Source organism: Ovis canadensis, chromosome 3 (assembly GCF_042477335.2).
Source record: "Ovis canadensis isolate MfBH-ARS-UI-01 breed Bighorn chromosome 3, ARS-UI_OviCan_v2, whole genome shotgun sequence".
Lineage (NCBI taxonomy): Eukaryota > Metazoa > Chordata > Mammalia > Artiodactyla > Bovidae > Ovis > Ovis canadensis.
Window position 1 is genome coordinate 140,722,408 of NC_091247.1, and position 14,992 is coordinate 140,737,399.

General features: G+C 52.2%; 1 protein-coding gene across 11 annotated transcripts in view; it reads left to right on the forward strand.

Moving 5' to 3' along the window:
* POU6F1 (POU class 6 homeobox 1) overlaps positions 1 to 14,651 on the forward strand; it is a 29,160-nt gene extending 14,509 nt beyond the window's left edge. For 5 of the 11 annotated variants that reach the window (XM_069584364.1, XM_069584365.1, XM_069584367.1 and 2 more), the window contains 8 exons: positions 2,196 to 2,317; positions 3,208 to 3,433; positions 3,959 to 4,212; positions 4,912 to 5,040; positions 5,626 to 5,829; positions 9,296 to 9,437; positions 10,002 to 10,170; positions 11,160 to 14,651. In XM_069584364.1, the coding sequence (XP_069440465.1) occupies positions 2,196 to 2,317; positions 3,208 to 3,433; positions 3,959 to 4,212; positions 4,912 to 5,040; positions 5,626 to 5,829; positions 9,296 to 9,437; positions 10,002 to 10,170; positions 11,160 to 11,505 (1,592 nt within the window). In that variant the 3' untranslated portion in view covers positions 11,506 to 14,651. Of the gene's footprint in view, positions 1 to 2,155; positions 2,318 to 3,207; positions 3,434 to 3,958; positions 4,213 to 4,911; positions 5,041 to 5,625; positions 5,830 to 9,295; positions 9,438 to 10,001; positions 10,255 to 10,317; positions 10,680 to 11,159 lie in introns of those variants that run through there. The other 6 variants (XM_069584369.1, XM_069584370.1, XM_069584371.1 and 3 more) reach the window with 4 other exon arrangements.
* Positions 14,652 to 14,992: the final 341 nt, after the last annotated feature.

Below are 14,992 nucleotides of genomic sequence, written 5' to 3' on the forward strand. Positions count from 1 at the left end.
CTGCTGCTAAGTTGCTTCAGTCGTGTCTGACTCTGTGCGACCCCATAGACGGCAGCCCACCAGGCTGCCCCATCCCCGGGATTCTCCAGGCAAGAACACTGGAGGGGGTTGCCATTTCCTTCTCCAACGCATGAAAGTGAAAAGTGAAAGGGAAGTCGCTCAGTTATGTCCAGCTCTTAGCGACCCCATGGACTGCAGCCTACCAGGCTCCTCCATCCATGGGATTTTCCAGGTGGAAAAGCAGTCTAGCAGGAAGCAAAAAAAAAAAAAAAAAAAAAAACCTAAATGTAGGTGAATCCTAGGCCCCATAGTCCCACTCTGGAAATGTATCCTAATGAAATGACTTATTTCTTCAGATGGTAAGCTTTCATCACTCATGCTTGTTACAATTCCATTTCCTCAGTTTCCTTTATAGGTTTCATCACACTTAAAAAAAAATAAACAATCGCTGGTATTGTTGCTTGTTTTTATTTATTTATCTGGTTGTGTTGGGTCTCAGTTGCAGGACATCGGATCTTCGTTGTCCTTCACTGTGATGCATGGACTCTCTAGTTATGGCACACGGGTTCAGTAATTGCAGTGCCTGGCCTTAGTTGCTCCACAACACTTGGAATCTTAGTTTCCCAACCAGGGATTGAACCCACATCCTCTGCATTGCAAGGCAGACTCTTAACCACTGGACCACCAGGGAAGTCCCGGTTTCATGACACTTTGTCAAGTGAAATATTTTTTGAATTCTCAGAGGTTCAGATTATCCTTATCTTCTCTGATTTTTTTTTCAACAGTTAGAAATATATTTCCCCTTCACAGTGGACATAAATCTGCCGTTTGGTTTTCTTTGGTATTTTATATGGTTTTTGTGGTTGCTTGTCTCTTTCAGTCCTTGAAGCAATCTGGATTTTAAAATTGTATACTGTGAATAGTCCTGGCTTAGGTTGGTGCCTTTCCAGATTAAAACAAGAGCTGGGAATGCAGGCTTGGAAGGTTCTCTAGTTCAGTGGTTCCCATTTTGTCCCTGTGTATTACAAGGGAGCTTAGAAGAAAGAGAGAGAGATGTGAGGTTGCCGGCCTCCACTCCTGGACATTCTGACTCAGTTGGCCTAGAATAGGGTCTGGAAACCTATGCCCAGCCAGCATTAAGAAGTCACTCATCTGGTCTAACACCCAACACCTGGACTCCCTGTAATGTCTCATTATGTATTAAATAACCCTTCTCCATATTGTTATGTGACTTTGAAGAATTTTTCTGCTAGGGGTCCCTACCTACCTAACTCCATGTAGTGAGAGGAAGCTCTCACTTAGTTGAAAAGCTACAATTCATGAGAAGCTCCTTTGCAGCTGCTGCTGCTGCTGCTAAGTCGCTTCAGTTGTGTCCGACTCTGTGCGACCCTCATGGACTGCAGCCCACCAGGCTCCCCCGTCCCTAGGATTCTCCAGGCAAGAACACTGGAGTGGGGTGCCATTGCCTTCTCCAATGCATGAGAGTGAAAAGTGAAAGTGAAGTCGCTCAGTCATGTCCGACTCTTCGAGACCCCCATGGACTGCAGCCCACCAGGCTCCTGGATCCATGGGATTTTCCAGGCAAGAGTACTGGAGTGGGGTGCCATTGCCTTCTCCAGGGAAGCTCCTTTAGAACCTCCTAAAAGCTGCTCATCAGACTTCAGACCTCAGGGAATGCCAGAGAGAAGTTATCTGGCCCCGGGATGCAGAGTGTGGCCATGACATGTCACTTCCTAGGCTTCATCCTGCAGAAATCCTGCCCCTTCCCTGAGCCAGCACTGCATCCCCAAAGTAGCCTGGAGGCAGAGTGACCATTGATCCAGTTGCTGGATGCGCCAATCAATCCCATTGATTCTGGCGCCTTCTCTCCCTGACACACGTTCATTTCTACTGCTGGTTATGTGATAGGTCCTAGCATCCTACCAAGCCAGGAGATGACAGGCTGATACCCAGCTGTGCCTGGGTCTGCATTTTCTTCATCCACATGTGGGATGAGGGTGGTATACCTTCCAAGTCTGGCATAGGGCTTTCCAGCCTCCCATGCTCACTACCAGTAACTTTGGGGGAACTCGCTCTTTGGGCCAAGGAAGCCAGAGATCGGCCTCGGGTTGTGCAGAAACGCAGTGCAGCACTGAGAGTTGTCCCACTCCGCCAGGTTCACTCCTTGTCCCTCTCTCTCCCAATGCTGCATGAAGTGAAGTCGCTTCCGGGGATGCCTTCGAGCCCTGCCCCTGCTGTTGCCACCTTCAGCCAAGCTCCATGCCAGCCTCAGGCATCACAGACCCTGACGCCGCTGGCTGTACAAGCTGCCCCCCAGGTAAGGACCACCCCAGGGAGCTAGACAGAGGGCAGTGGGCAAGAGCAAGGCATGGGATAGCCAACATGGGCTGGCCATGGGGTCTGGGGGTCTGGCCTGCCTCCTTCATGAGGCAGGACAGGGAAGGGGCTGTGGCTTGAGGGAGGGAATCTCCTACTAGGGACCCCTGACTTTTCCCCTAGCCCAGATCAGGCCCCCTGGGGAAAGTAAATCTACATTTGTCAGGTAATCCCCTCATGTCCAGCAAGGATTAGTAGATTACAGTAACTCTTCAAGTCATCTAATGATTGAATGAGTGAATACCCTTGTCAGCCCCTTTAGGGGGTCCCTGGAAGAGTTAATGGCTCCTCATTTAGAGCAGAGGACAGCCTCAGCACAGCAAGAAGCTGCTCCAGGGGCCTCCAGGCAGACTTAGCACCCTGTGACATCTTTCACTGCACACACAGATATCCAAGGTGTCCATCAGGAGTGTCCTCTATCATAGCTTCCCAGAGGCCTCTGTGGGCCTGGACAACTCAGTTCCACCAGCCCCTGCCCCTGCTCCTGGTCACAAAGCACTGGTCCCGTGAGCAAAGACCCAGGGAAGGCTTGGGAGGCGGCCAACCATGGCGGGAGAGGCCTGTGACCCTTTCTGATCCTTGGGCAGAGCTGGGCCCTGACCCTGATGTGGGCTACTTCTCCAAAGATGGGATAGTCCAGTCCAGGTCCCTCCTCAGGGATGGGCCTCCAGCTAGGGCTCATCTCTTCCCCGCACTCATGCAGCCTTTTCCCACCTTCCCTCAGGATGCTTTGTGTGTGCTCAGCTGGGTCTAAAAGACCCAGCGTTTGCGCTGTTGATGTTGATTTTTTATTTTTTCTTTTCTTTTTTGAAATCTTGTTTGCTTTTGCAGGTCTTGACTCAGGAAAACTTAGCCACAGTTCTGACAGGAGTTATGGTTCCAGCAGGGGCAGTTACTCAACCTCTTCTTATCCCCATCAGTATTGCAGGTCAAGTGGCTGGTCAACAGGGGCTGGCCGTGTGGACAATTCCTACTGCAACCGTGGCTGCCCTCCCAGGACTGACCGCTGCTTCTCCCACGGGGGGAATTTTCAAGCCACCTTTAGCCGGTCTCCAAGGTAACGGCAACTCTCCCCAGGACTGCACCAGGCCCCCGCCACCTTCCACTACCTTCCCTGCTCGTGTGTTTGCCATGTTGGACTCTGAACCCGCGGCCCTCCCAGGGCAAGAGCCTTGGAGTCTGGATCTGGTGCCCCAGGCCCCCAGCCACAGAGCTGCTGCACCACCTCAGGACTCTAGGCCAAGACACCACGCTGGCCCAGCAGGCCTGTCTTCCTTCAGCCAGCTGTCTGGGACTGCCCTCCCCCTACGCCAAACCTCACCCTGTGACCAGCCTCCTGAGAAGGACTGCAAGAAGATTCCACTTCTGGTTCTGAACCTACACATCTCCAGGCCCTAGGGAGGGGGGATGAGAGATGTTGGCATGTGCCACCCCTGCAAGGATCAAGGGAATTACAGCAGCCTGTGCCCCCACCCCAGTGCCCCGACCCCCGTCTCGTTCTTATACCAGATCCCTTGGGATTGGAGCTGCTCTGGCCTGCGGCTAGGCATTTGAGCGCCTCTGTCTCTGCCTTGCTCCGTAGCAGCTGCCGTGCTGAACACCGCTCTCCCGGCGCCTGTACAAGCCGCCCCACCGGCCCAGGCCTCCTCGCCTGCCCAGCCCCGACCACCGGCTCAGCCCCAGACGCTGTTCCAGCCCCAGCCACTGCTGCAGGCCACACCGGCCATTCTACCACAGCCCACTGCTGCCACCGCCACTGCCCCCACCCCCAAGTCTGTGGACACCCCCACACAGATCACCGTTCAGCCTGCAGGCTTCGCATTCAGCCCAGGAATCGTAAGCTGCTGCCCTCACCCAAGGCTCACCGGGGATGGACTGGATCTCTGGCCAAGGGTGAACCTGACCCTTCCCACGGGGGAGTATGGAGGTGGAGGACCAGCCCCCTGAATGCGGCTCTTTTCCAACACTTCGGCAGAGATGGGCTCCTTCCGAGGCAGCTGCCAGCCCATGCATCCCAGCCAAGAGCAGACAACCTCTGCCAAGAGGGCTGGCCCAACTTTCCAGAACCTGGACCATGGACCAGCCTTGGAGGGTGGGATGATGTCTGGGGATTGCAAACTTGTGAGCTGTCACTCAAGTGGCGCTAGAGGCTCACGGCCCCATGCCAGTGTCTATCCAGTGTGGTTCCTGACTTGGTAGTGGAGCTGTTAGGCATGAGTAGATAGCTTCTAGTTAGATGTGGCTAGAGTCACATCAGCCTCTCCAGCCTGGCCCTTCTACTCTCCCCGGGCTGGCCTGAAAGATTCGCCAGAGGTACTCCTCCATAACTGTGGCCCCGTCCTTCCCTGCTCACCTTCTGCAGCCCCTGGCCCTGGATACCATTCAGTTGGTGGACTTGGGCTTGCAGCCCACACTCACATCTGCCCAGCATCGGTTACCCCCCACCCCTGCCCTAATACCCTCAGCCCTCTTCCTTCTGCTTTGGGCTCTTTCTTGCCCCGTTGCCTCTGAGCAAGGCTCTTCCTCCACCCACAGATCAGTGCTGCCTCCCTCGGGGGACAGACCCAGATCCTGGGCTCCCTCACCACAGCTCCAGTCATTGCCAACGCCATTCCCAGCATGCCGGGGATCAGCAGTCAGATTCTCACCAACGCTCAGGGTCAGGCAAGTGGTCAAAGCCAGGTGGAGGGGTGGGGATTGTGGAGATGCTGGCTGTGGGGGAGGGGCAGGACTGGGTCTTAGAAACTCAACCAGGGTGAGAAGCTGCTGTTCATTATTGCCTGTGTGACAGCTCTCTGCCAACACTGAGGCCAGGCGGGGGCATCGCCTGCACCCCAACCCTGGCGGTGCTCACTCCAGTGGGGGGTTTTCATTTAGGGAGCCCTCGCTTTGTGGCCAGGTTCTGTGCTAAGTACTTTCTCATACATTATCCCACTTAATTCTGAGTACAGCCTGTTGGGTGGAGATTTTTGTTCCCATTTTCCAGGAGAGAAGGCTGAGGTTCGGAGAAATTAAGCTAGTTAAAGTGTGGCAGAGCAGGGCTTCACATGCAGGCCCACTCCTGCTCCCTCGCGGCTCTGGAGAGAGGACAGAGAAGCAGCCCCTAGAGTGTGAATCCTCCACTTTACTGGAGGACCCTGAGGCCCAGAAGTGTTAGGTGACTTGTCTAAGTCCCTTCTTGCCAGTGTGGGGGTTGGGGGTGGAGCTGGACGCTGCCCTCACACGTGGGGTCCCTGTGTTTCCTCCCAGGTTATTGGAACACTTCCGTGGGTAGTGAACTCGGCTAGCGTGGCGGCCCCAGCACCGGCCCAAAGCCTGCAGGTCCAGGCTGTGACCCCCCAGCTGTTGTTGAACGCCCAGGGCCAGGTGATCGCGACCCTGGCCAGCAGCCCCCTGCCTCCTCCTGTGGCTGTCCGGAAGCCAAGCACTCCTGAGTCCCCTGCTAAGAGTGAGGTACAAGGGCTGGGTTGGGGGAGGGTGGCAGGCAGTGTTGTCAGGCATGAGCGGCCTCCCTCCAGAGGCTGGGCAAGACAACATTATTTTCCAAAGCTCCTGGGAAAGCAGGACACCTCCCCAAAGTGGAGGGAGGCTGAAGGTAGAAGGTCCCTTTGGTTCACACGTGCTCTGCCCAGAAAAACACCACCACCACCCCGCCCCTTACCCCCACACACCAAACGTGTATAGGTGTCCTCAGAGGCCAGTGCCACTCTGAGAAGGCCAGGGAAGGGTGGTCAAAGTGAACTGGGCCTTGGGGCTTCCCTGGTGGTTCAGTGCTTAAGACTCTGTACTTCCAATGCAGGGGACGCAGGTTCGACCCTTGGTAGGAGAACTAAGATCCCACATGCTGCAGAGTGAGGCCAAAAAAAAAAAAATGTTAATTGGGGCTCAGTCAACTCCAGGGTGAACAAATTGCTGGAAAGGCCCTGGGAGGTTCATTCTGCACCCTCCTCTTCTTCACCCCTTCATCCCTCCACCCCTCTTCCGCTCTGCACTGTGGCATCGATTATTCACTCACGTGTTCATTCTAGGAGTGGTTTTTGAGTGCCTGCTGTATTCCAGTGCTGAAGATACAGAGATGAATAAGATGCCCTTCCTTGCCTTAGGTAGCCCAGCATCAGAGACAGTTAAAGACAGTGTGGCAAAGGCTCTGATAGGGGCAGGATAAGGTGCTTTAGGAACCCAGTCTGCTGACTGAGGAGTTTGACAAGCCTTCAGAGTACGACGTTGAACTAATCTAAAGGGATGGGTGGGATGGGAGATTCTTCTACTTCCACAGAACTGCAGGAAGTACAGTGTGCCAGAGCAGGGGTTCTCAAACTTGAGTGTGCCGAAGAACCACCTGGAGGGCGTGCTAAGATGCAGATTTCCAGGCCCCACCTTGAGTCTCATACAGTAGGTCTGGAGTGGGGCTGAAGGATTCACATCTCTAACAAGTTCCTAGGTGATGTTGAGGCTTGTGGTTCTCAAATGGATATGCTGCTTCCCAGCTTCATTGAATAACCTCAGCCTCATCTATAGAAGGAGAAGGCAATGGCACCCCACTTCAGTACTCTCTCCTGGAAAATCCCATGAACGGAGGAGCCTGGTAGGCTGCAGTCCATGGGGTCACGACTGAGAGACTTCGCTTTCACTTTTCCTTTCATGCATTGGAGAAGGAAATGGCAACCCACTCCAATGTTCTTGCCTGGAAAATCCCATGGGCTGAGGAGCCTGGTAGGCTGTAGTCCATGGGGTCGCTAAGAGTCAGACACGACTGAAGCGACTTAACAGCAGCAGCATCTATAGAAGGAGAGTGATGAGAGTACCAACTTAAGTTATGAATGGTAAAGGACACATTACATGGAAGGTTGGTGCACAAAGTGAAATGTGTGTAAAATGTGTAAAAAATGGTGCTTTTATTGTTATCACTAATATTAGGTAACGGGGAGTCACCGGAGAGTTTTTAGCAGGAAAGTGGCTAGTTAGATGTGTATTTTAAAAATTCCTTTTGTTATCCAGGTGGAGCCAAGAATTGGACTGTGCTGAGACTTGAGTCCTATTTGTTACTGTTGCCCAGTCGCTCAGTCGGGTCTGACTCTTTGCAACCCCATGGACAGCAGCACGCCAGGCTTCCCTGTCCTTCACCATCTCCCAGAGTTTGCTCAAACTCATGTCCATTGAGTCGGTGATGTCATCCAACCATTTCATCCTCTGTCACCCCCTTCTCCTTCTGCCCTCAATCTTTCCCAGTATCAGAGTCTTTTCCAATGAGTCGGCTCTTCACATTAGGGAGCCAAATTATCGGGGCTTCAGCTCCAGCATCAGTCCTTCCAGTGAATATTCAGGGTCAATTTCCTTCAAGATTGACTGGTTTGATCTCCTTGATGTCCAGAGGACTCTCAAGAGTCTTCTCCCAGCACCACAATTCAAAGGCATCAATTCTTCAGCCCTCAGCTATTAGGAGACAGCTTAAAGAATTCTACCCAGAGACAAGGAGCTCCAAACAAAGCCCTGGGGATGACGAGGGAATGACTTTAAGCTACCAGGAGGCAGAATTCAGGGAACAAGGCCCATCCTAGAGAAATCTGCACTTTCAGGAAGCTTAAAAAAAAATCATACTTCAAATACTGATTTCATATAGTTTATCCTGATTGTAAATATGATATAAGCTGTTTATTAAAATTCCAACATTATGTGTGATGTCAAAAAGTAAAAATCCCTTCTAACTCCACTTCCAGAGATGACTTCTGTTGACACTTTGCTTTATATGACTCCAGAATTTTTTTCTTGGAAATTCATATTTTTTTAAAGGAATTATTCCATAAAAATTGTTTTTCACCTTACTTTTTTTTTCTTTCACTAAGCACTGTGACTCAGAGGTCTTTCCACGGCAGTTATTAAGAGATATTCTTTTTCATGGCTGCACAGTGTCTTAATGAAGCGAGGTCCCAAAAGTCATTTACATATTTAATATGCCAGTTAAATATTAATGGATATGGGGTTTTCCCGGTGGCTCAGAGGTAAAGAATCCGCCTGCAATGCAGGAGACGCAGGAGATGCTGGTTCAGTCCCTGGGTGGGGAAGATCCCCTGGAGAAGGGCATGGCAGGCCACTCCAGTATTCTTGCCTGGAGTGTCCCATGGACAGAAGAGCCTGGTGGGCTACAGTGTGTATGGTTGCACAGATTTGGAAACAACTGAAGCGACTTAGCACACATGCTCGCACGCATTAATGGATATTTGGGGTGTGGTGGCTCTAGCATCAGGTTTAGGCTTCTCCTTTGAGGGCAGAGACTGGAGAGCAGTTATCGCAAGGGTGGATACTTGGAGCTTTGACCAAGTATGCTGAACCTTTCTGAGCCTCTGACCTGCCTGGGTCATAGACACCTACAAGGCCCTGGCTCGGTGGAGCACAACCTATGCTTATTTTGGAGGTCATCATCATTCAGTTCAGTTCAGTTCAGTTGCTCAGTTGTGTCCGACTCTTTGGACCCCATGAATCGCAGCACGCTAGGCCTCCCTGTCCATCACCAACTCCCGGAGTTCACCCAAACTCATGTGCAGCAAATCAGTGATGCCATCCAGCCATCTCATCCTCTGTCGTCCCCTTCTCTTCCTGCCCCCAATCCCCTCCAGCATCAGAGTATTTTCCAATGAGTCAACTCTTCGCATGAGGTGGCCAAAGTATTGGAGTTTCAGTTTTAGCATCAGTCCTTCCAATGAACACCCAGGACTGGCCTCCTTTAGGATGGACTGGTTGGATCTCCTTGCCTGGGTGGGTGCTAATGCATAGCTTCTAATCTAGCCTTTTGATGGGGCACAGGTAAAAGTGTGCTGGGTGAGGAAGGATTCCATGCCTGCTTTTGCCCTGCCTCTGGACTGCCCACCCCGCTGACCCAGGCAGGCGGGCAGTTGGGGTTTGTTGGATCTTCTTCTCACAGGTGCAGCCCATCCAGCCCACACCAGCCATGCCCCAGCCAGCCGTGGTCATCGCCAGCCCAGCCCCAGCGGCCAAGCCTGCTGCCTCTGCTCCCATCCCGATCACCTGCTCAGAGACCCCTACAGTCAGCCAGCTGGTGTCCAGTAAGTGGCTCCAAGGGAAGGGTATGGGGAAGGGGTGAGGCATTTATTCAGATACCCTGACCATATTAGATGATGCTCCCCTTAGTAAACTTTCCGGAGTCCAAAAGGGAAGAGCACAGGCCCGTAGCCAGGAACTGACTTTCTTAATCTCATTCTACGGAGCTGGATTCTGTGCATGACCATGGTGGAGGCTGCTTAGCCGGCTGTCTGGCTGCTTCTCTGAGAAGCCAAATCATTGGCTGTCTCTCCTATGGTCTCTCACCAGTATTTGAAGAATGTGGATAGCTAACAGGTGTGCGTGGGGCCAGCCTGGGGAGAATCAGGGAGGGTCAACAGTTAGAGCTGGAAGAACTTAAAATAGACCTCTATCTACAGGCACCTTGGTCCTGGCTCATTGCTCCCGTCTCGTCTTGGGGACAGGAATGATGAGGGTCTTAGGGTACGCAGGCTTTTTGTCAAACATCCTGATCCCTCACTACTCACCAGGGCTAGGCCCATGGGCTGGGTAAGCAGTGATGATTATCTGTCTTACACACTCACCCCTGCCCCCTTCCTCTGGCCTAGAGCCACATACCCCAAGTCTGGATGAGGATGGGATCAACTTAGAAGAGATCCGGGAGTTTGCCAAGAACTTTAAGATCCGGCGGCTATCCCTGGGCCTCACACAGACCCAAGTGGGTCAGGCTCTGACTGCAACGGAAGGCCCAGCCTACAGCCAGTCAGCCATCTGCCGGTGAGTAAGGCTGCCTGGGCAAGATCAGAGCACTCACAGGAGCTCAGGTATCTGGCACTTAGACATGAACACCTGGAATAGTCAAAGTCTTTCTGGGGCCCTCTGAAGTTTATCCTCCAATCCTGAGCATTTATATTATCTATTTAGGAGGAATCCAAGATCCTGATCCAGTTAGGAATCCTAGAGGGACAGGAGTACAGCTTATGAAATTAATCACAAGACTGGGAACTTCGGTTCTGGCTTGGTTCTCGACTATAACCCACAATCACCTCTATCATGCTTCCACCGCCCCCTCTTGTGAGACATGACTCTGAAGTGATGTAACTGACTTTTCTGTATGCAGCGTACAGACTGATTCTGGTGCCTGTATTATAGTTGATTGTAAAGTGTAAACCAACTATACTTCAATTTTTTTTTAATGGTGAAAGAAAGATATAATAAAAAGCACATCCCTAAGTCATGTGCATTTTCGAAAAAGCACATGGCTTAGGTATGGCCAAAAGGTTTCATCTGCTTGCCAATGCTATATATTAGACTAGAGTGACTATTAAGCTACAGTGTCATGTTGGGAATTCTGTAGTCTCATCTGGGCTCAGCCAGAAAGAGTATTCTGACTTAGTGATGCTGCAGTTGGAGGAAGACAGCACTTAGGACATCTATTTGCCATCTTGGAGGCCTCTCAACATGATTCCTCAAAGGACTTCACCCATTTGGGTGTGAAAGTTTTGGAATGGTGTTCATAAAGCAGCTGCCCTGTTATCATTGCACTATAAACTGAGGCCATGGGAATGGTCTCCCTGTCATGACCTGGGAGACAGGACAATCTGAGGAGTCTGGGCTGGGCCGAGCCAGGGGATCCTAGTGGGGGTTGTCAGGGGAGCACAGGCCTGCCAGCCCCGGGGGAAGCAGCCCCCTGAGGCCAGCACTCACGCCCGGGGTGGGGAGTAGGGCACTGTCACTGTCCCTTCCTGGGCCTGGGTCACCCACAGGTTTGAGAAGCTGGACATCACACCCAAGAGTGCCCAGAAGCTGAAGCCGGTGCTGGAAAAGTGGCTGCATGAAGCTGAACTCCGGAACCAGGAAGGCCAGCAGAACCTGATGGAGTTTGTGGGAGGCGAGCCCTCCAAGAAACGTAAGCGCCGCACCTCCTTCACCCCCCAGGCCATAGAGGCTCTCAATGCCTACTTCGAGAAGAACCCGCTGCCCACAGGCCAGGAGATCACCGAGATTGCAAAGGAGCTCAACTATGACCGGGAGGTGGTGCGGGTCTGGTTCTGCAACCGGCGCCAGACGCTCAAGAACACCAGCAAGCTGAATGTCTTTCAGATCCCGTAGGGCTCAGCCCCCAGCCCTATGTCCCAGCACTTTGTACCTCCCCTTGGCATCCGGCTCCGGCTGCCACCCTGTGGCCTCTGCCATTCTGCTGCCTGTGGCTGTGTTTGTCCTGGGTTGTGAGACTCCGCCATGCACCTGTGTGTCAGCTGCCTCCCTTCTCTTCCCCGTGCCATCTGCATCCCAGGGAGGGCAGTGGGGCCCACCTGAGACCTCCAGGTTTGGGGCTGGTCATGCCGAAGGAGGGGACTTGTCATGTCACTTAAAGAAGCACTTTGCTGATGTGGGTTTTTGAAGGGTGAATTCTGGCTGGGAACCAGAGGCCCCCCATCTTTGGGACGGGGCTGTAGTAGCCTCCAGGACCACTGGCCATTAGCTCTTGTTTTTGATGGCACTCTCTCCACTGTCTCTTCTCTGTTCCTCTGTGTGACCGTGGCAGGTACAGCGGCTCGTCCAGTGGAACCACAGCCTCACCCACCTACCCTCTGCCTGTAGGCACACTGTCCCCCGACAAAATCCAAGAGATCTTGTTCTGAAAAGTGTGATGTGCAGCTCAGAAAGTCAGATTCCATGTATGCCTTGACCTCAAGGTCAGAAGGTTTCCATAGACCTGGGGCCAGAACACATGATCACTCCCATCTCTCCTTGGCTCCTAGGTAGGGAAAATTTCACTAAAGCAGAATTTTTTTCTTTTATACATCATGTTGGAAGAAATCAGCAGTGAACACTAGCTGTCCTGGAGTTGACCTGGGCCTATAGCAGGTTGTGAAGTGAAAGTCACTCAGTTGTGTCCGACTTTGCGACCCATGGACTGTATAGTCCGTGGGATTCTCCAGGCCAGAATACTGGAGTGGGTAGCCTTTCCCTTCTTCAGGGAATCTTCCAAACCCAGGGATCAAACGCAGGTCTCCTGCATTGCAGACGGATTCTTTACCGGCTAAGCCAGCAGGTTGGGAACTTGATAAATAAGGCATCTCTCCCAGATTTTAATTTGATCTCTGTCTGTGGCCATCTCTGCATCAGAATGATGTGGTTAAGAGAACTTGCAGCCTGGAAAACCCCCTTGCCCAGATAAGCAGGCACTCAGGGGGCGGGGGGCGGGGGGGTGGGGAAATGAAGAAAGGAATGCTAAGTCTCTCTTGCCCTCACACTCACCTCCCACCCAGTCCTGGGGTTTTCTCAGAAGCAGCAAATGAAGCGACACCAGACAGGAAGGTCCTGGAAAAAGCCCACATCCAGGAAGAGCGGACAGCAGCCTGGGAAGGTCCTCTGTGGAAGGTGACTTAACTAATTTTCTTTGTAACTTGCAGTCTTGGATACCAGAGGAGAAATCTAATTTTGTCCAGAGTCTTGGACCATGTGTTTGTGTGAACAAGCCCCCCAGAGTCTTCTGAGTTGAGAATCCGCCTAGAGCAGGCTGGGTTTTGCCTTCAGAGAGGATATCTGTGGTACACTGGAGCTTGGCATCTCCTGCAAGATATCCAATGAGTTTCCCAGCCTCCCTGCAGCTGGGCATCCCCTGGAACTCAGTATGTGACTCCGGAAGGTCAGGAGGGCCCTGGGAGGTTTGCTAGAGGAGTCCAGACCTGCTATGTGGACTAGACTTAAAGGTCACACATAAGTCACAGGGGTCAGCCGCCCCCTGCTTTCACAACTCCTGTCCTTACAGAACCTGGTCTCTAGCAGCTGCCCTCACACGATAAACCCTGAAGAAGTGACTGTCACCACCTCCTTGGGACACTGGGGCAGAGCCCAGCCTTGCTTCCCCTGGCAGACTGGGGTTCCTTTCCTACCTGAAGCTGGTGCGTCCCAGGCCTTTCAGGGCCACTGTGGCCATCGTCTTGGTGGCCCTGCCAGTGAGAGGGCAGTTGTGTGTCAAATTGCCACATATGCGCACACACACACCCCACACCACTGCATTCCGACCAACCAGACTTGCTCAAGTGTGGTGGGGGATGAGGACGCAGGTGCGCACCTCGCTTGCTGCAGCAGAGAATACGTCTCCAAGGGTAAGGCTGCACACTCAAGTTCAAGGTTATCCACCCGACTCAATGAGGTGACAGGCTCACTTGAGAGGGGTGTCGTAAACAAGTTTTCAGTGAGAATCAAGTACCAGAGTTTGTGAAGGATTCAGTGACTTACAGTTCAGTTAATTAGAGAGATACAGGTTTTTACCCTCAAGCCTTTGCTTTCAGATATGCTTTCTTTCTTGCGAGAGACAAGTGGGTCCTGGCTGGTGCACACAGGAGTAGCATGCGACCCAATGGATGGCAGTGGATATGCCGGAGGACACCATCTGTCCTGAGTCACGGCAGGAAAAAGCTGCTCTAAATTAGTCCCGGCCATGCTTTCTTAGCTCCTCCCGCATCTAAATCTGTCTTCCCAAGGCTGGGTAGAACGAAACCTTTTCTTCTGCTGGAATGATGGGTTGGTCTTTCAGAGAAACAAGCCCGGGGGGAGGGGGCCAGAGTGTTTGCAAGCTGAATTCCCCAGGCAGGGGCTTCAGGGAGTCCCTGAAGTAGGGACACAGAGGAACTCACCAACTTGATCTCTGCTCTTACTGCCCCACCATAGGGCCCCCTGGAAGCAGCTATGGCCTTGAGGTGAGGTTTTGTTTTGTTTATATCCTTCTTACGAGCAGCATCAGACTCTGAAGGGAGTTGATACTGATTTTGTTTTAAAAGCACCTTTCTGGTTACCAGCCAGAGCTCAGTGGCTCCTTTGCCATGGAAAGGCAGGCGAAAGGGCAGAAAAACTTCACTGTTTGCATGTGGTTTTGTTTTTGTTTCAAAGACCAAAATGTTCTATGGCTTAATGAATTGGCTGGGGCCTTTGACCCTGTACTAATCATGACATTTTATCCAATTGGGGTTCAGGAAGAGAACTCAGCCAAGTGGATTAAAGAACCTGTTTGAATTTGGAATGAGAGGCCCTGGCATTTTTGTGTATCCTTGGAAATCCAATAACCTTCCTATGCCTAGATTCCCTTCCTGTCTCACAGGCCAGGCTCTGACACCGAGGTTCTGACTGTTCCTGGACATGGACAAAGTCTGCTGAGAGCTGGAGTGAGGGGTGGGGTAGGGAGAATGGGGGGAGGGGGCAAGCACTTGGTGTAGTTGTGCGGAATAAACAGTATTTTTTCTTTTGTACTGGTCTGCTTGTTTCTCTTTTACCTCTCAGAGTGATGTAAGAGAATCAGGGTCAGAGACCAGGGGATGAGCTAGCTGCCTTTGCTGGCAGAGCTTGTGGCCTGGAAAATCCCATTGCAAGAGGAGGAGGATCAGCGCCCTGGACTCCTGCTTCACTGCCATGATCTCCCTGTGGGGTACAGGGTCAGGCGGGTGTGACCTTTCTCTTTCCAGACCACCCCTGATACCTAGGACCCCAGAATTCCCTGCCACGGGGCAGCTATTGTCAGAAAGCTTGGTGGACAGAGCTTGGCTATGCAGGCTGGATGCCTCTACATATGTACAAAGCCCTTTACAGTGTG